Source organism: Coregonus clupeaformis, unplaced genomic scaffold (assembly GCF_020615455.1).
Source record: "Coregonus clupeaformis isolate EN_2021a unplaced genomic scaffold, ASM2061545v1 scaf1147, whole genome shotgun sequence".
Lineage (NCBI taxonomy): Eukaryota > Metazoa > Chordata > Actinopteri > Salmoniformes > Salmonidae > Coregonus > Coregonus clupeaformis.
The window spans coordinates 147639-169049 of record NW_025534601.1 but is presented as its reverse complement, the minus strand read 5'-3'; the positions used below and the strand labels follow the sequence as shown (position 1 = coordinate 169049).

The window sequence follows — 21411 nt, the reverse complement described above, 5'->3', positions numbered from 1 at the left end:
GTGAAAGAGCTGGGCCCAGATCAACCTGACCTCTCAATCAGACAGCAGGCTAGCGAGAAAGGGAAGCAGTATATGCGCGGCTTCTCCCGTAGCTGGTACACCAGGAAGGCTTGGCTAGCTGGGTGCACTGATGCTAATGCTTTATTTTGCTTTCCGTGCTTGCTTTTTTAAAACGACGGGGTCAGATTCAGCATGGACAGGTACCGGAGTGAGGGATATGAAGCACCTGTCAGAGAAGGTAAAGAAACATGAGAACACCAGGGCACACATGGACAACTCTGTAAAGCTAGCTGTATTAGGAAGGGTGAACATTGCTACGCAGCTGGATGACGGCCACAGGATTGCGGTGAGGAAACACAATGAGGAGGTGGATAAAAACAGGCACATTCTATCCAAAATTATCGATTGTGTGAAGTTCTGTGGGGCTTTTGAGTTGGCCTTGCGTGGGCACGAGGAGACTGACTCCTCGGACAACCCCGGCATTTTCCGGGGCTTAGTGGATTTTGTTGCCTCCTCGACAGTGTGCTGGAGGAGCACCTGAAGACAGCTACCGTTTTTAAGGGCACGTCAAAGACGATACAGAACGAGCTGTTGGACTGTATGCTGTCAGTGCTTAAGGATTACATCCTGGAGGAAGTAAAGAGTGCTGATTTTATCGCCATTCAAGCTGACGAGACGACTGACGTTTCCACCCACTGCCAGTTGGTGCTTGTGATACGCTACATCGATGCTAAAAGTAACGTCCAAGAGCGTTTCGAGTTCATTTTGATCGAGAACGCAACCGCCGACACCATCGCTACAGCGCTGCTGGAGAGGCTCAGCACCATACTCTCACATGGACAAAAGGCCAAACTTATTGCCCAGGCTTACGACGGAGCAAGTGTGATGAGGGGAGCCACCGCGGAGTGCAGCGTAAAATAGTGGATGTGTACGAAAATGCGCACTACGTCCACTGCTATGCACATCAGCTGAACCTCATCATGCAGCAGGCTACTTCACGCATCCCCAGGATCGGTACTTTCTTTTCCGACCTTGCAGGATTTTCTGCTTTCTTCTCCAGGTCTCCCAAGCGAACCACCATGCTTGACGAAGTGGTTGCGCATAGACTCCCCAGAGCCTCTACAACACGGTGGAACTTCCACAGTCGCGCTGTAAACACTGTGTACGAGTACAGGGATGACCTCCTAACGTGTTTCCAGACCATCAGAGACTCTGGGAACTTTGATGCCCCGACTGTCAGAGAGGCGGGGGCTTTGTGAGGATGCTCGAAGACGAGGCTTTCTGTTTTTCCTGGCACTGTTCCACAAGATCATGCCAAATGTGGACATGCTTTTCAGCCAGCTGCAGAAGAGGAACATCGACCCTGTCTTCATTAAAGCACTTGTCCAGAGGTTCACAGACAGCATGCTAACAATCAGGTAAATAACTATATTTACTATTGGCTGATAAAGATGTTGTTAGAAAGATGAATAGTTCACTTACAACAGTTTAAAAGCCTAAATGTGTCTGGTCATCAAAGTGAGTGATTATCATAGAGCCGTCACAATTATATTTGTTTTAGTATTTTAAAAGGAAAGAGAAGACACAATCAGACGTTGATAATAATGCAGGAAAGTACTACACAGTTTGTAATAATTATTCAGGTGTCCACCAGGTCAATTTCTAGAAGAGGCCTAGTTGTTATTGAAGATTAACTTTATTGCTAAGTGCACAGCAGAACAAAATGATGTTGCATCCCTCTCACAAATGTAATAGAAAAAGGCTTTAAAACGTAATAACATCAGTTAATTATGTACATCACAGGTTAAAAGCAGTTACTAGACATAGTTTGTGTGTATATACACACTATCTGTCTGTCTGTCTGTCTGTCTATATATATATATATATATATATATATATATATATATATATATATATATATATATATAAATAAAAGTCACTGGTTGTGTGTTGAGGGGGAATTACAGTGAGTTAAGAAGTCTGATTGCAAGTTATCAAATTAAACTTTATTTTTTGGACCCAGGGCCTCAATTCCCTCTTTGTGTGGGGACAGCGCATCTGACGAGCAGCAACAGCCCATCAAGCGACGGAGGATGCTGGGACCAGGAGAACAACAGAGGTTGGCTATAGAGGTAAGTTGTGATGTAATTGTCAGTGTTTCCCCCTAGAACTTTTTTCAGGCCTGGTAGTATGTAGCCAAAACCCTGAACAATCAGCACCTTGGTAATCATATACTTGAGTTGGACATAGGCATGTGTCAGTCAGGATCACTTGCATCAAAATAGCTTAATTGCAAATTAAAGCTGATGATGTATCTTTACAGGTATGTGATACCATCCTGAGTCATGCCAAAGAGAGGTTCTCCTTCACCCAGCACCTCATCAGCGCAACACTATTGCACGGAGAGTTGTTCCCACAACACAGTGTGAAGTTCCCCGATACAGCGCTTGAAACAACCGTGGAGGCGTACCCCATGTTGAACAAGGCCAAGCTCAAAACCGAACTGTCCCTCATCTATGAGAACAGTGAGTTCAAGGCTTGTAGTGGTGCAGTGCCCCTGTACCAGTTCTTCATGGAGAACAACCTTCAGAGCACTTTCACAGAGACTGCCAGCCTCCTCAAGATCCTCATCACCACACCCATGACAACTGCTGAGTCAGAAAGGTGCTTCTCTACACTGAAAAGGATCAAGACCTTCCTGAGAAACAGCATGACACAGGATCGCCTGAACGCTCTGGCCATGCTCTCCATGGAGAAGAAACTTGTCAGGGACATTCCTGACTTTAATCAAAGGGTCATTGAGAGGTTTGCCACTCAGAAGGACAGACGGGCAAAATTCCTGTACAAATAAGATGACAGACACACACACACAGAGCAGCTCTGGCCGCATGTTTCTTTGTATATAGTTGACCTTAGCATAAAAAATCCAGTTATATATGGTACTCTAGAAAGTCTTAATAGTGTCTTTGCTAATATTACTGTATATATGTTGTTTTGTATCAATTAATTGTTGCAGTTCTGGAGCACATTAACAATTAGTCACATTTAGTATGATCATAAAATACTGTATGCTATTCTTCCAGTCAAAGGTTTGAGTTCATCCACTTGATATCCATTTCTATATTATACATCCTTTTATACAGTGTAAGATTTCCTATAAACTTTATAATAATTTCATGTTATTGTCCACTTTCCACTCTGTTCTGACAGCATGCCTGTTGCGTTGCCTGTTTACTACCAATGGTGAAAAGTTCACTTTAAATGCAAATGAAAGGCTTGGGTTTGTGTAATATGTTTTTGTGTAAGAATGCCTCAACTTTTTAATATTGGCATTAAATAATTACTGAATGTTTCACTGAGCACTGCTGTCCTGCAGTTTGTGTTAAAATATATCGCGATGGTTACAGGAAAAAAAAAGTATGGCACAGCCCCACCGAGAATATTTTTCACCAGCCGCCACTGCCTTCTACCTAAATGATGTAAATGTAAAAAACACTGGGGCGGGTGTGGCTTCGCGACAATGACGCAAGAGCAGCTGCTCACCGATTTGACAGTTCCACCTCCTACACCACCAAAACATCCGTCATGCAGGTGTCTGCTAATGCTTGATCCGATTGAATCTAGAAGCCCTAAGCCTGGTCTTGGACAACAACAAAAAAAGCACTTTCAATAGTTTCTCCATTGAGGATCTTTATTCCAAGACTAGGCATAAACTGTGTCGGGGAAAACCAGCCCATAGAATGCAAAATCTTGCGAAGTTAATTGATGTTCTTTTTTATTCATTGTTTAATGCCACTCCATAATGAATTCTTATTCCAGGCTGGTGAATTCCTGCAGCTCCTGGCTCAGTTCAATGAGATGGGATTCCAGCAGAGTACCATCAAAGAGGTTCTACTGGTCCACGAGAACCACAGGGAGAGGGCCCTGGAGGATCTCATGACACAACACAACTAATGGCTGTTATACCAGAGATATTATTAGTAATGTTGTTTATAACGTTATATGAGGGTCTACTGGTCCATGGGGACCACAGGGAGTGGGCGCTGGAGGATCTCATGACACAACGGAGGGTTCTATTCATTCCGTATCGCAGAAATTCAGCGTTACAGCGTGATTTAAATTTGAGGGCAATGTTCCCGCGTGAGCGGAGATCTCATTCACGGTAAACGCTGCAGATGTCGGCTCAATAGGAAATTACCATTAAATAATGCTTCAGCGATACAGATTAAATAGAGCCCTAAATATGAATTAATGTATATTATACCGCTGAGAGGTTATGGAGATAAATGTGCAGCAAATATAGTAACCTTTTAATGGATCATGTTCAGTAGGGCACACCGTAGCAGAACGTTTTGAAACACAAAACAATAATGTGTGTTTTATTGTTGAAGTGCAGGCAGTCCGTTTGTCCATTCATGAACACAGCTTTTTACTCCCCATCAGAATAATATGTTCATTATTTAGTAAAAATATATTTGTGGTGGATTATTCATTTGCGAGTAAACATTTATTTTCACCCGATTGCCCTGCCTTGGCTTTTTTCACTTGCACTCACAATAATACTGTAACATTCAAAACAACAGAAATAGAGATGCATTTGAAAACATTTAATTACAGTTTGCAAAATCGCCAACAGTCAGAGTATTGCCTTTTGCTTTTTAACAACATGATTCTCATTTCAGCTGTGATAGCACGTGTTGGTGCCCTAAAAAAAATAAAAGGGAAACGGTGACTAAAAATGACTAAAAGATCACTATGATTAAATGTAATGCCAATGTTTATATAGCAGAATCATTTGCAACAATCCCCCATAAGTATATGAAGTACAAAACATGTACTCTAGCACCAACATGGATTATTAATTATTTTTTAATCATTGGAGCGTTATATAAATAGAGAGGATGTTAAAAGTTTCATGAAAACTGTTTTTCATAGGTTTAGCAAGTCCTCCCAACATTTAATTAATCATTCAGCTCATAGATCAGAGAAGCTTAAACATGGAGAAGAAAAAAATATTATACAAATCTTCTGACAAAAAGAGTAGAGTATTTTAGAGTTCAGTACATTCGGTAGGTGTTGGCACATCTCCTTCATCTAGACATGTAGAAATGGGACACAGACAATATAAACAGTGATAAAACTGGAAGACCCCAGGCCAGAAAGTACAGTTCTGAGCCCTCAGAGATGGAGGATTCAGGATCACGGCAGTAGTTCAGAACCCTCATAGATGGAGGATTCAGGATCACGGCAGTAGTTCAGAACCCTCAGAGATGGAGGATTCAGGATCACGGCAGTAGTTCAGAACCCTCAGAGATGGAGGATTCAGGATCACGGCAGTAGTTCAGAACCCTCAGAGATGGAGGATTCAGGATCACGGCAGTAGTTCAGAACCCTCAGAGATGGAGGATTCAGGATCACGGCAGTAGTTCAGAACCCTCATAGATGGAGGATTCAGGATCACGGCAGTAGTTCAGAACCCTCAGAGATGGAGGATTCAGGATCACGGCAGTAGTTCAGAACCCTCAGAGATGGAGGATTCAGGATCACGGCAGTAGTTCAGAACCCTCAGAGATGGAGGATTCAGGATCACGGCAGTAGTTCAGAACCCTCAGAGATGGAGGATTCAGGATCACGGCAGTAGTTCAGAACCCTCAGAGATGGAGGATTCAGGATCACGGCAGTAGTTCAGAGCCCTCAGAGATGGAGGATTCAGGATCACGGCAGTAGTTCAGAACCCTCAGAGATGGAGGATTCAGGATCATGGCAGTAGTTCAGAACCCTCAGAGATGGAGGATTCAGGATCACGGCAGTAGTTCAGAACCCTCATAGATGGAGGATTCAGGATCACGGCAGTAGTTCAGAACCCTCAGAGATGGAGGATTCAGGATCACGGCAGTAGTTCAGAACCCTCAGAGATGGAGGATTCAGGATCACGGCAGTAGTTCAGAACCCTCAGAGATGGAGGATTCAGGATCACGGCAGTAGTTCAGAGCCCTCAGAGATGGAGGATTCAGGATCACGGCAGTAGTTCAGAACCCTCAGAGATGGAGGATTCAGGATCATGGCAGTAGTTCAGAACCCTCAGAGATGACAACAAGTGAAACCTCGGCAGAGCTAGAAGAACAGTTGAGCTGAGACTCAGGGAGAGGTGCAAGTTTCTGTTCTGATACCATTGGAGTTACATTCAGTAGGCGTTGACACATTTCCTTCATCTAGACGTGCAGAAATGGACCCGGACAGAAACCGTGAAACTCAGTCAGATGAATCAGGGGACAGGTGCGGTTCTGTCTGACCCTTCAGCTCAGAGATGAGTGCCAGTAGAGTTCAGATGTCCTGTCTTGACGTTAGGTTTGGAAGCTTTTGAGAGATCTCGCTGTGGAGGATAAAAAAAGAGACATAAAAAATAAAACATACAGTATCTGCATGTACCCGAGGACAAAACACGAGAATACAGGAAGGAAAATCTGTCTTGGGGAAGGTCAGTGGAAAAACAATATAGATTTGTGTTTTGAGTGAAACATCCTTTTAACTTCCCATGCAGTGTGGCAAAAAACAACAACCCAGAAGGTTATTTTTATGTTAAGACTGATAGAAAACACTGAAAAACATGGACAGGTGACAATAGTTTAACCAAAACCTTTGCGTGAAAAGTCACCATGAAAACCAAGCAACACAGTCCAGTTCAACAGTGTACGTTTGATCTTTAATAAAAAAAATGTTAATATTGCTCCTCACAAGATGGTTAGGCCAACCGAACCGGACCAGGCTCTCGGTTTCACCACGTTAGTCAAAGCTGAAAAGTAGGCATAACTTCAGCATGCAACCTTGGTTAGCAACTTAGCATGGCGAGTCTCAACGATTGTTACTGTGTTAAATAAAAAATGTTCATCCATACAGACCTGGTAATGGCAGTGGATTCAATGTTGACAAAATCCTTCTAAAATAGAATGTAGAGTTAGATGGTCATAGAGAAAAAGAAGAAACCTATTTTAGCTATCGATAACAGCTTGCTTAAACTTAAAGGAAAAATCCACCCAAAACCACAAATTCCTCTAATTTACAGTGTTAAATAACACTAATATATGTGAGATAACAATATTTTTTGTGAACAAATGTTTCATTTTGGCTTAATAATAAGGTTGGTAGCAATATGGAAAATCATTGTGGTAAACTGTTGCAGTTCAAGTCGACTACAAAATCCACAATGCAATACTCTATGGGCTGGCTGGCTAGCAAATGTAGCTACACACATTAATATCAAAGACAATATGCGCATGTAACGTAGCTAGTTAGCTGTAAAATCACCTAAACAAACTGAACTATCAATTTAGGAGTCTACAATCTCTCCACGTTCAACCTGCAGATCGATGTGCCTCGCAGAGTGGAGTCAAACATTCACAACGGCAGATATACTTTTGAGGAGATGGGAAACGTTGCCCAGGCTACGTCAATGGGCCGCGCGGTGCATTCTGGGCTATTCTGGGACAAGGAGAGCTCTCCTTCAAGGAGTGAATGGGCGTCTATTGGGAGCTAGAGCAAAAACCCAACATCAGCACAAATTTCGTCAACAATGAGTACAACATTTCAAATCCTTTCCGAGATGAGATAACTTTTTTTTCCCCAGTCATTTAGCAGAGGCTCTTATCCAGAGCGACTTACAGTTAGTGAGTGCATACATTATTTTATTTTTCATACTGGCCCCCCGTGGGAATTGAACCCACAACCCTGGCGTTGCAAACGCCATGCTCTACATCCCTGCCGGCCATTCCCTCCCCTACCCTGGACCAATTGTGCGCCGCCCCGTGGGTGCGGCCGGCTACGACAGAGCCTGGATTCGAACCAGGATCTCTAGTGGCACAGCTAGCACTGCGATGCAGTGCCTTAGACCACTGCACCACTCGGGAGACATCTGTAATATCATATAGTTATGGAATCGTGACATTATGTACTTTCGAGGAAAATAGGCAGGTTTCTCAACATATACACTGACTTTGAGAAGGGATTGCGTGACGATTAGATTAGCAACCGCGTGACGCTGCATGACAACGTGAACGCGATTGGTCGACAGTCTGCTGGGTGGGGCGTTAAGCGTTCCTCCATTCATTGGATTCCTGTCTCCTTTCTATAATATCTCTGGCTACGGCACCATGCAATGCACCCTGGACTGAAGAGGCAGGAAAATAGGAGAAATGTGCTAGACCCTCTGTTAAATTACACATTTCTCGAGGTAGGAATATCGCAAAAATACGATCAATGGCTCATTCGAGAGAAGACATCCTCCCGAGTTATGACATCGGCCAGTATTGAAATCTGACATGTATGATAGACGTTTTTCGCGATCTAAAATTCGTATTCCTATTAACTTCCAGGGTAGTGAGGCTGACTTTCTCACGGTGCTACGTAATACCGGCCGGATTTCTACCTGCTTGAACACCAATAACCCAGATACACATGAAAACATTAAATTACCCAGGGAATCGATAGAACATCACTCAGAGATGCACAAAAACAATATAACATTTTTAAAAAAAATGGGTGAACCTTTCCTTTAAGTGTATACCATTCTCTTACGGGGTAAGACTGGTGCAATTCTCTGACAGACAGACAGACATAGCCACGCATCTCTGACTGGATTGTGTGTTGCTCGGTTTATCATTTGGTGGGCAGGTGATGACCTAGGAAATTACCGAAAATTCCGAATAGGTGCTGGCCACAGAGTTAATGCTGACGTTACGGTGTGAGGCAGGGCTAGCAGCCGGGGTTCTTAGCACACCACTCAGAGCCATGAAGTTCAGGTGGGAGACGTTCTCCTTGTTGCGTTCCACTGTGCGGGGGGTTCTTCCAACACGACAAGGGGTCCTCAGAGGAATCTGGGGGGGTTAGAAAGGATTTCTCTGTGACACTTAATGTGAAGCAGACGGCTATAATAGTGTCCGTTATTTGTTTTAAGCATTTACGAGTCCTCATGTTGTCACCATGTTTCCCCTCTTCAACTGACTCTCAACATGGCTGTTATTTAGACAGGATCCTTATGAGATGATATGAGACTCAACGTGGCTGTCGGTGATGATCATAAAGGGGATCCTACCTTGCCGACAGCCATAGGCGTGGTCTGAGCACTACGGGATGTGTCTACTAACCTTGCTGGCAGACATGGGTGGTCTGAGTAACGGCGACTGGCACATGGTTCCTCCGAAGACAGAGCGTAAGGTGCTGTTCGGAGTAGAACTGGAGATGCTGCTAGTGGCATTCAGCTGGGGAAAGGAGAAAAGGACAGTTCACACATTGCTCCATTTTCATGCAGATCTCTTGACCATCTTATGAGTATTACCCTGACTAGACATTACAGTTGTTGTTGTTTTTACCCTGACTAGACATTACAGTTGTTGTTGTTTTTACCCTGACTAGACATTACAGTTGTTGTTGTTTTTACCCTGACTACATATTCCGGTTATTGAGGTGGAACCGCCCCTCCCTACCTTCAGGCTCTGCTCAAACCCTACACCCCAAGCCGATCAATCTGTTCTGCCACCTCTGGTCTCTTGGCCCTCCCCCTGAGCTCAGTCCAAGCTCTTCTCTGTCCTGGCACCCCAATGGTGGAACCAGCTTCCCCCTGAAGCTAGGACAGCAGAGTCCCTGCCCATCTTCCCAAAACATCTGAAACCCTACCTCTTCAAAGAGTATCTTAAATAATCCCACGGCACCCCCCCCCCCCTCACCCCACCAGCTTTAATTTGATCACAAAAACAACCCCATTGGTGTTCAATCAACTGGTTTACCTTTCTTGCTTTGCCAGGTGTAGGGGTCCCTGCAAGGTGTCTTTTGGAGGGGGTTCGTTGAGCAGTGCCATACAGCATGTCTTGTTCTATCTGCTGGCTCTTCTTCAGTTGCTGTTCGTTTCAGAAATCAGAGTCAGTATTCTCATCTGAACCGGATTCACTGTTTACGAGGAAACACTGGAAATAGTCCTTCGTCGTTATGTTTATTCGATTCCTTTCCCCCCACTCTTCCTTGAAGAAATCACTGACCTGATTATGACATGATTGGGGAAAGCTGCTGTGTCGAGGAGACTTTGATTTCAATCTCATCAACGTCTATCTAATCAAGTTCAGATCAGTGATTACCTCGCGGAAGGGAGGCAGGAAACACATTAAAAACATTAAAAACAGGGCTGTTGTCTTCATTCTCACCCTCTCATTCTTCTCCCGCTCCTTCTCCTGTCGCAGTAGTTCCCACTGCTCCTGTACGAACTGGAGGAACCGCTGTCCATTAACCAGGAAGTCTCTGTACTGCTCCTCCTCCCATTGGTCTATCCGGGTCTTCAGGCTCTTCTCCAACTGGAACACGTGAGAGAACATGCTTCAAGTTAAAAATGTGCCCTATGTAATGGATCCTGATGTGTCACAATAAAAAACTAAGACATTTAGAGCCAAAATAAAACCTAAAAGATGATATCAGGCTACATAAAGAAGAACAGTTCAGCTTGTGGTTAGAGTACTAACCAATTAACATTTAAAAAAATCAGAAAAACACAGAACTTCTCCTCACCTTTGGCAGGCTTTTCTGCAGGTCAGCCCTCTGCTTCTCCTCTTTAAGAAGGTTCCCCCCTCGGTTGTTAAATCTAGAAGGATCCGTCGCCTTTTTCTGTGGAGAGTTCAACCACGTCTTCATAAATACAGTCACTTGAAAACACACTTGAAAACACACCCGAAACTCATGGATCGGTGGAAAAAGTGAAGGGTGGGGTTAAGAGTGATGGAAGGTGGCGTCACTGACACAACTATACACAAAACAGATTGAGATTAAAGATTTGAATTCATTTTTTCCCCCATCAGTAAAGCGCTCACCTCCAGTCGTAGGAACAGAGTCCAGCTGTCTTGCCACCTGGTGACTCCTTCAAACAGCTCCCGGTGGTCCTCATAATGCTTCCTCAGACTCTGGAGCTCAGCCTCGTGTAGATTCAGCAGCTCCTCGGTGTAGTCGTCATCTGAGGGAATAAAGTATCAAATCTATAATTGATCTATATCATTAAAATGACCAAATCTCAGTAGGACAACCAGGGTTTCGTTCACCAGTCACCAAATGGAAGAAGACTGACAAACAGGGGTGGGACTACCTGGACTATTGTCTAATCAGAAGCATTTACTTTGGTTTTCAGTTGCAAAATGTTTCTCTATGGTGTACAGTTGAAGTCGGAAGATTACATACACTTAGGTAGGAGTCATTAAAAAAAACTTGTTTTGTTTTTCAACCACTCCAACTATAGTTTTGGCAGCAAAGGACCTTGTGAAGATGCTGGAGGAAACGGGTACAAAAGTATCTATATCCACAGTAAAACAAGTCCTATATCGACATAACCTGAAAGGCCGCTCAGCAAGGAAGAAGCCACTGCTCCAAAACCGCCATAAAAAAGCCAGATTACGGTTTGCAACTGCACATGGGGACAAAGATTGTACTTTTTGGAGAAATGTCCTCTGGTCTGATGAAACAGAAATAGAACTGTTTGGCCATAATGACCATCGTTATGTTTGGAGGAAAAAGGGGGTTTCTTGCAAGCCGAAGAACACCATCCCAACCGTGAAGCACGGGGGTGGCAGCATCATGCTGTGGGGGTGCTTTGCTGCAGGAGGGACTGGTGCACTTCACAAAATAGATGGCATCATGAGGAAGGAAAATGATGTGGATATATTGAAGCAACATCTGAAGACATCAGTCAGGAAGTTAAAGCTTGGTCGCAAATGGGTCTTCCAAATGGACAATGACCCCAAGCATACTTCCAAAGTTGTGGCAAAATGGCTTAAGGACAACAAAGTCAAGGTATTGGAGTGGCCATCACAAAGCCCTGACCTCAATCCTATAGAAAATGTGTTGGCAGAACTGAAAACGCGTGTGCGAGCAAGGAGGCCTACAAACATAACTCAGTTACACCAGCTCTGTCAGGAGGAATGGGCCAAAATTCACCCAACTTATTGTGGAAGGCTACCCGAAACGTTTGACCCAAGTTAAACAATTTAAAGGCAATGTTACCAAATACTAATTGAGTGTATGTAAACTTCTGACCCACTGGGAATGTGATGAAAGAAATAAAAACTAAAATAAATCATTCTCTCTACTATTATTCTGACATTTCACATTCTTTAAAATAAAGTGGTGATCCTAACTGACCTAATACAGGGAATATTTACTAGGATTAAATTTCAGGAATTGTGAAAAACTGAGTTTAAATGTATTTGGCTGAGGTGTATGTAAACTTCCGACTTCAACTGTACCTAATGAACACCACCCAGTACATTACATTCGTAATAGGGACCAACTGTCCATGAGAAACCCAGTAGTACATTCCAATTAAAGCACATACTATGATACCGCGTTTACAAAACAACGACTGACCATCGTAGTAGGATGTGAAGGCTTGTCTCTGCTCCGGGCTGTAGTGACACTTCTCCCAGAACAGAGCCACCTCAGCCCTGACGGCTTCTATCACATTCCTCATGTTCTTGATCTTCAGCTGCTCCAGACGCCGGCACTCAGCTTGTAACTGGGGGGGAAGAATTACAAAACGTACCGATTCAGCTTGTAACTGGGGGGGAAGAATTACAAAACGTACCGATTCAGCTTGTAACTGGGGGGAAGAATTACAAAAGCGTACCGATTCAGCTTGTAACTGGGGGGAAGAATTACAAAACGTACCGATTCAGCTTGTAACTGGGGGAAGAATTACAAAACGTACCGATTCAGCTTGTAACTGGGGGGAAGAATTACAAAACGTACCGATTCAGCTTGTAACTGGGGGGAAGAATTACAAAACGTACCGATTCAGCTTGTAACTGGGGGGGAAGAATTACAAAACGTACCGATTCAGCTTGTAACTGGGGGAAGATTCATTCAATTCAGAACATTCACTCGGGTGAGTATCATTTCCCAATGTATTCATTACAAATGCAAATAAACTTGAACCTTGTTGTTTGTTGTAGGCATTCTAAATGCATTCCTTGCTAGTGCAAACGGGTGAATTGTAATCAGGGTCTGGATAGATATAGTGAGTGAGTGTAGTGGTGGAGGTTCCACCACATTGCTTCCACTTTACAGACCTACCAAAGAAGAACTATGTAAGGTTGTAAAATTCCAGTAACTTTCCCATAATTCCCTAGTTTTCCAGAAATCATGGTTGGAAGATTCCTGGAATCAGGAGGGAATAAACATGAAAACCGGAATCCTCCATCCAGGATTGATGGAAAACTGGAGGAATTTTGGGAAAGACACCAGAATTTTGCAACCTTTAAAATGTATGTTAAACTCACAGCATCCATGTTCTTCTTCCTGGACTGGACCATGTGTTCTGAAATGCCCTCTCTCTCCTCCTGGGGCACCTGCAGCCTCTCCCACAGCTCCTGGATCTTAGTGCGGTAGGAGTTACACACTAGCTCATTCGCCGTCTTACGATCCTCCAGCTGAGAATAACACAACAATAAGTATGGTCAGGTGTTGTTTTGATGGACAATTGGGCTTCTGTGTTACATTTGTAAACATTTATCTGATCGTTATGTACATTTAACAAATACCACCCAACGAGAGTGAAAACATCCCAAAAATAAAGTTTAAACTAAAACACAACGCGAGCCTAAAAAAACAGTCAGAAATTGCTCTTACAATATGGCACATCTTTAAATAAAATGAAGCATTCTGACACAAAATAACAGGGAAAATGGTGAACGTACATGAAAGGGCTGTACGCCAAGATCTCACCTGTCCCAGCAGCAGTTGGAGAGCTGTGATGTTGTCGTTGGACAGACAGAAGGCCTCCTCGTCCTCGCACACCACGTCCCTCTCAAAGCTGGTGTCCGGCAGCTGGTCCAGCTCCTCCATACACACCATGATCTGACGCTTGATGCCCACAAACTCACTGTGGCGACGATCCTGGAACATACAATGGAGAGCGTCAATCTTAACTTACACTGACACCAAGGTTTGTCTGAATGAACACATTACTGAACATGTAAAGTGTTGGTCCCATGATTCATGAGCTGAAAATAAAAAAAGATCCAAGAAATGTTCCATACGAACAATTTATTTATTTCAATTGACTGATTTCCTTATATGAACAGTAACTCATTGAAATTGTTGCATGCTGCGTTTATATTTTTGTTCAGTGTAGAATGGAGAGAATTAGCCTAACTTATTTACTTAGCTAGTCCTCTTCATTCTTATGTGGACATAAGGCTTACATACAATTAAACTAGGGTTAAATATTAGTGCTGAGCGATTAGTGCTATTTAAAGTCTGTTCGGTTTTGGTTTGATTATATAAAAATAAATCACGATTTTCGAGTTCAAAAAAAATATATATATATATATATTAAATGCAGTATGCATTGTGGGTTTAATGTTGTAACACAGAATAAAACAATGAATAAGAGTGCCATGATGGTAGCGACTGTCCATTACTGCTTATCGCTTATTAACCATCATTTATTCACTTTAATAAAAATATTTTGGTTGTCTGTATTCCATTAGTTTTATTTGATGACTTTATTAATTAATCCCAAGTCATCATCTCATCTCTATAGAGCTGCTGCCTATGATGTCTGACAAAAATAAACTATTTTAGTAGTTCTTCAAAAGTAAATAAGGCCTACTCTTATATGACTGCTGAATACCAACTATCAAATCACTTAGATCACGTATTTTCCAGGTAGATCCCACTCCATTACGCCTTCTCTTCTGTGTCTGCCCCACACCGACAGTCATCACTAGTTACCACAGCTACAAAGTAATAAATCCCGCCCATTTCTACAATGTCTCTTCTTAAAATGTGATTTTCAACCTAACCTTAACCACACTGCTAACCTTATGCCTAATCTTAACCACACTGCTAACCTTAACCACACTGCTAACCTTATGCCTAACCTTAACCACACTGCTAACCTTATGCCTAACCTTAACTGAAGACCAAAAAGCGCAATAAAAAATAAAAATAAAGATTTTTATGATTGCCAATTTTGACTTTGTGGCTGACTGGACAAGTAGGCGCACAATGGATTATGGTCATTATAGTTCATTACCACGTTTTCTGCACTAAACTATGTAGACCAGGGGTGTCAAACTCATTTTAGCTCAGGGGCCACATGGAGGAAAATCTATTCCCAAGTGGGCCGGACCGGAAAAATCATGGTATATATAACTTAAAAACAACAACTTCAGATTGTTTTCTTTGTTTTAATACGATCAATATACAACATAAAGCTGGAGCCTGAGGACAGTGTGTCCAAAATAGTACAAGCACAACATCACTATTAATCATAAAACACGTCAAGTTTATTTGAAAATTCTAAAGAAAAAGAACACACAAACACACAATGCCTCAGTGATTAACAGAACTGTTTCACAGATCACAGAACTATATCAGGGTGTAATTTCTCAGGCAGAAATGTAGATAAAAATAATGAAATCCTGTTCCCCAAACAAGTGCAAGAACCACAGAGTCAAGAATAGGTTAAATATACAAATAAAATAAAATCAATTAAAAACAATAGCACATCAACATAAAAACATATAAACATAAAGCTGGAGCCTGAGGACAGTGTCCAAAAGCACAACATCACTATTAATCATAAAACACCTCAAGTTATTTGAAAGTTCTGAGGACAAAGAACACACAATGCCTCAGTGATTCACAGAACTATATCACAGAACTATATCAGGGTGTCATTTCTCAGGCAGAAATGTAGATAAAAATAATGAAATCCTGTTCCCCAAACAAGTGCAAGAACCACAGAGTCAAGAATAGGTTAAATATACAAATAAAATAAAAACAATTAAAAACAATAGCACATCAACATAAAAACATATAAACATAAATCTGAAAGCGTTGCTCAAACTCCCGTAACAGTCCAGTTATTTTATCTTTGAACCGCTTCATGTCTGCCACATGTTGGGTCGCGCATCACATTTTTCAGACAGGGGAAGTGAGCTGCATCACCACCGGCAAGTTGCGTCTCCCACAATGACAGCTTCAACTTGAAAGAACGTATGCTGTCATAATACTGCGTGACAACTTTGTTGCGCCCTTGCAGCTGTTTGTTCAAGTTATTCAGGTGCTCTGTAACATCCACCATAAATGCAAGGTCCGGCATCCATTCTGCGGAATGAAATTCTAACACTGGTTTGCCCTTTTTCTTCCATGAACTGTTCAATTTCTTCCGTAAATCAAAGAAACGCCCAGCACAGCACCTCGGCTTAACCATCTTACCTCAGTGTGGTATGGCAGGCCATAGATGTGGTCTTTCTCTCTGAGAAGGCTGTCAAACTGACGGTGATTCAGGCTTCTGGATCGGATTAAATTAACAGTTTGGATGACCACCTTCATGGCGTTATCCATCTTTAATGACTTGCAACACAAAGCCTCCTGGTGCAAAATACAGTGAAAAATCAAAAAATCACGTCCTCCATTTGCAGAGATTGCACTTTCTCTCTGAACTTTGTCACAACGCCTGCTTTTTTCCCGATCATTGAGGGCGCACCATCTGTAGCCAGGCTGACAGCGCGGGACCAGTCCACTCCGACCCTGTCCAGCGCGCCCGACGAGTGCGGTAAAAATATCAGCTGCTGTCGTTGTATCTGTCATCGGCACCAACTCCACGAACTCCTCGGTGACGGTCAATGTGTCATCAACTCCGCGGATGAAAAAATGGCCAGTTGTGCAACATCTGTAATGTCCGTGCTTTCATCAATTGCAACCGAAAACGCAATAAATGACTTTACTTTTTGCTTCAACTGGCTGTCCAAATCCACTGAAAGATCGGAAATCCTGTCTGCAACTGTGTTTCTTGTCAGGCTGATATTTGCAAAAGCCTGCCGCTTTTCAGGGCACACAATCTCCGCTGCCTTCATCATGCATGTTTTTACAAATTCACCCTCACTAAATGGTTTTGAAGCCACTGCGATTTCATTAGCAATGAGGTAGCTAGCTTTCACTGCAGCGTCACTGATGTCTCGGCTGTGAGTAAACACAGACTGCTGTTTCTTCAGACCCGCCAACAGTTCATTCACCTTCTCTCATCTCCGCTGTCCTTGAAAGTTGTCATATTTGTCGGCATGAAGACTCACATAGTGGCGACTGAAGGTTATATTCTTTCAGCACTGCAACATGCTCTGAACACACCAAACATACAGCTTTCCCATTCAATTCCGTGATTAAATAGGATGACCATTTTTCTTGGAACACTTCTGCGTCCACTTTTCTCTTTTTTGACAGAGACATATTGGGGCAATGAGGGTGCCAAAGCACATAATGTTAAAAGTAGAAGCCGTAATAAATATTGCGGGCAAAACAAAGTAGCTCATTGGCTGCACGTGCTTGACCTACTTGCTCTGCCCCGGTATAAACAGTTTGCTTGCTTAACACAATTGCTATTGTGCCATCCAGTGGACGCAATTGGAACAGCAGTTTATTTTAATTGCAGCGCATTTTTATACTTAAAAATAAAAATAAAAAATTTTTAAATTTTTTTTTTTTCATCTCGCGGGCCGGATTAAACCCGTTTGCGGGCCTGATCCGGCCCGCGGGCCGTACGTTTGACACCCCTGATGTAGACTATTGGCCTGTTCAAAACTACAACTCCCTACTATAATCGCACAGTTCGGACTTGATTGGATTTAGCTCTAGAAAAACAATGAGCTCACAGAAAAACGAACGAAATGGAATTCAAATAATTGAACTCATGTCGGTCAATTTCTTGTTTAAAAACCAAAATAGTACAGACATTTTGGTTAATCGCTCAGCACTATTAAATAAACATCCGAATTGTATCACTTCATGCCTATTCAAATATACAATTCTCAAATTAATCTCAAAGACATCTGTGTATATTGGGTTTGCTGTGCTTAATTAAGTGACAGGCCCACTTGCCTATGTCTATTGTACTTAGGGCCACAAAGTGTTTATTTTAAATTAATATTTTAGTCATTTAGCAGACGCTCTTATCCAGAGCGACTTACAGGAGCAATTAGGGTTAAGTTGCCTTGCTCAAGGGCACATCGACAGATTTGTCACCTAGTCAGCTCGGGGATTCGAACCAGAGACCTTTCGGTTACTGGCCCAACGCCCTTAAGCGCTAGGATACCTGCCGCCAACCACAAACGGACCAATAAAAAACCATATCCCCCCCACAAATGGATATGTTCACTACTGGTCAAAAGTTTTAGAACACCTACTCATTCAAGGGGTTTTCTTTACTAGTTTCTACATTGTAGAATAATAGTGATGACATCAAAACTATGAAATAACACGTATGGATTCATGTAGTAACCAAAAAGTGTTAAACAAATCAAAATATATTTTATATTTGAATTACTACATGATTCCATATGTGTTATTTCATAGTTTTGATGTCTTCACCATTATTCTACAATGTAGAAAATAGTAACAAATAAAGAAAGACCCTTGAATGAGTAGGTGCTCTAAAACGTTTTAACCGGTAGTGTATGAAAACCATAAAGGACGAAGCAGACGTACCTTCTCTTTAGTGAGACCGTTGAGGTAGGAGCGGTAGCCGTCCAGTTGTTCCAGCGATGGGACAGAGTCCACGTCGATACAGAAGGGGACTGAACACATGACGTCACACAGCTCCCGGTCCTGCTTGGACAGAGTCTTGAGCTCCTTGACCCTCTGACTCTTCTGTTTCATCGTCACCTCCAGCCGTGACCGGATATCTTTCTCCAGCTGCAGCATTGTCCTCCCCTCGTCCTCCTGTAGACACGTCAAGATGGTTGAGAGGGACATTAACAAGATGAAACATTAGGATAATGAATGATATAACTTATTTTGATACAGTATTTTTTTTTAAATGTCTTTGATCTCATGAGAATGGGATTGAGAGGATGAGGAAATTCCATGTATTATTTCTGTCTCTTGTGGGTGCCAGAAGGACTGCGTGCCAAGATAGCTGGGGGGCCACTTGTGCTGATCTTAGAAGAAGTACGTGATGAAATATCCTGGCTAGGGTGCAACACGATACCATGTAGGGGGATCCTATTGTAGGTGATGAGTGACACTCAATAATGGGTGGCAACTGTTGGATGGAATTAGCTCGGAAAGCTTTATATAAAACAGAGAGGTTTTCTATGCAAGTCATTCGGCTGACAATAGGCTACGCCAGTACTGTAATATTAAAATAACTATGAACCAACTCTCCATCTAAGTGTTTAACTATTCTCTTACATCCTGAAGTACTCGATACCAGAGAAACTCTTCACAACAATGAAGTAACACATGGCTCTACACTGACCTCTCTTACAAGGAGCATGTGTGAGCCTAAGTTGGAAAATGTAGGTGCACACAAAGAAATTCAGGATCACAATGAAAAAGAGTAGAGGTAATAAAGCTAGAATCCTTCATATCTATAGGCGCACTGCACTAAATAAAAATTCCAGGTCACACAGCAAAAATATTTAGGTGCATATGCAAGTAAAATGTCCGCACTATAACAATATTGCGTGTTCCAATTTGGATTCGAAAGACAGAAAGATTCATATTTTTTCACGAGTTTGCTACCTCAAAAATGTTGGAGATGCACTCCTAAGGCTCATTGCTCCACTAGGAGCTAAAAGGAACAGACCTAACTCAAGTCAAGTAAGAGAAGTGTACCTCAAAAGGGGACAGTTGAAGCTCAGTGCACAGAACATCCAGCTCTTTGCGACAGGACTCTATGCTGCTCATCAATCGCTTCCTTAAACTGTCCTCCTCAGCGATCATCATGTCCAGCAAGCCCTAGTAGAATAGAACACACAGGTCAGAATAGATTCCACTGGTTAATAAGTAAATTACCATCCTGGCTCAAGCTCATTTTGTACTGTCTTGCCATTTGCTAACTACTATGTTCCTTGTCACAACAATGCATGGCAATGACCAAGGGAGTTGAGCAAGCCACAAGACAACACAAACAGATCTGGTAGCACGCTAGCAAACTATTGTATCATCTTTTGGAAAGCACCCGAACTCACTTTGATATGTTTCTTGACTACGTCAGTCCTCTGTACTCGCTGGTCCTCTGGAATGCCTATTTCCTCCCATATGTCCTTCAACTGGTTCAGGGCTCGAGTCAGACATGCTACAGATTCCGCAGCGTGGACTTCACTGTACAGGAGGGGGAAAATGAAAAGCAGTTGAAATACATGTCACATAAATGTGTTATGAATGCTGCAGCCTGCAGCCTACAGGAAAGAGTACGGATCAGGTTCACACTGTCCATGGATTGTTATGGCGTATTTTGTGTGCATTGCAGAGCTTGTTGTTGATCAATAGAACAACTGAGCCGAGTGGGTTCTCGAAGGTGTCAGATGCCACGTAGCTATGAAGTTACTGTTGCCAAGGTGTCATGGACATTTTGTCTGATCAGTAGCTGGTTGATTGACATTCCTCTTGGCAGGCTAAACTGGTTAGTCGACTACGTTATTGGGTTGTCAAAACAGTCCATCTAGTTAAGCTAGCCACTGTATTTAAAAAAAAACACGTTTAGCTAACGTTAGCTTTACAGTAGATAGTTATGGCAGATTGTTATCATTTTGATATCAAGCCAAGGCGGCGATCACAAAACGGTTATTTAGTTAGCCAGCCGTGTAGCCCAACTTGTTAGCTAGCTAGCCCGCCGTGTAGAGCAACTTACTTAGCTAGCCAGCCAGCCGTGTAGCCCAACTTAGCTAGCCAGCTAAAGTTATCTAGTTAGGTACTACATACAGTACAGTAGTAATGTTAGCATAACAAGTCATTCATGTTAGTTATTACCGACAGGTAACTTTAGCTACTGCAGCATTTTGTGGCAATATTATGTAACGTTGCTTAGTCTTAACCTCGTTGGTTAAGTTAGCGCGCTAGCTAACGTTAATCAACAACCTAACGCGTTAACAACAAGCAAGGACACCATCCAAACCTCCTCCTCATGGTTACGGATCCACCGAAAAGACAACACTGGTTACGGTCCACCGAAAAGACAACACTGGTTACGGTCCACCGAAAAGACAACCCAATACAACAAACGGAAGATTGTTATCTGTGTCCAAGCGTCATTTGCCCTCTGCGACTCGGTTCAAATTTTGCACCGAAACGTTGCCTCTCTTCCTATTGGCCGATATGGAGAAGATGTCAGCAAAACTGCTTTTATGGGCGTGGCCACAGCGTTTGACGATTTGAAGAGCTTACCTTTGATTTTTATTATTGGGGGATAGCGATCATAGCTGAATATTTTATTACCTGAAAATAACATATATCAGCTGCTATAGTAATATGAATAGTCATTTTTATTTTAATATATGTCTATAAGCCTCTGCATTACCGCTGAGGCACTAACTAACTACTGTAACTTACTCTCAATACATGTATTTAATTTTTTTCATACTGGGCCCCCCCGGTGGATGG

At 42.5% G+C, this 21411-nt stretch overlaps 1 protein-coding gene across 4 annotated transcripts; it reads right to left on the bottom strand.

Moving 5' to 3' along the window:
- Positions 1 to 4592: 4592 nt before the first annotated feature.
- On the bottom strand, positions 4593 to 21101 carry LOC121540736 (protein regulator of cytokinesis 1). 4 transcript variants are annotated; one of them, XM_041849798.2, is made up of 16 exons: positions 20927 to 21101; positions 20001 to 20133; positions 19645 to 19767; positions 18514 to 18747; positions 13747 to 13917; positions 13302 to 13451; positions 12391 to 12538; positions 10848 to 10987; positions 10549 to 10644; positions 10191 to 10337; positions 9780 to 9890; positions 9141 to 9254; positions 8688 to 8870; positions 6900 to 6937; positions 6736 to 6793; positions 6290 to 6373 (listed from the first exon to the last, which is right to left on the bottom strand). In XM_041849798.2, exons 1-15 carry the CDS (start codon positions 20935 to 20937, stop codon positions 6784 to 6786), a joined length of 1809 nt encoding a protein of 602 aa, XP_041705732.2. In that variant the 5' UTR covers positions 20938 to 21101; the 3' UTR covers positions 6290 to 6373; positions 6736 to 6783. The 4 variants fall into 4 exon arrangements, 3 of the variants coding, with proteins under 3 accessions (XP_041705729.2, XP_041705730.2, XP_041705732.2); XM_041849795.2 differs by lacking the exon at positions 6736 to 6793 and having other exon boundaries at positions 4593 to 6373; XR_005995539.2 differs by having other exon boundaries at positions 6736 to 6937.
- Between the last annotated feature and the right edge of the window lie 310 nt (positions 21102 to 21411).

Bases quoted from the DNA above. Each gene is read 5' to 3' on its own strand.
- LOC121540736 (XM_041849795.2), bottom strand. The intron at 10,988-12,390 runs GTCAGTCGTTGT...TTATTCCCTCAG, and splicing joins CTTCACATCCTACTACGATG to ATGACGACTACACCGAGGAG. The intron at 9,255-9,779 runs GTAAACCAGTTG...TCCTTTCCCCAG, and splicing joins CACCTGGCAAAGCAAGAAAG to CTGAATGCCACTAGCAGCAT.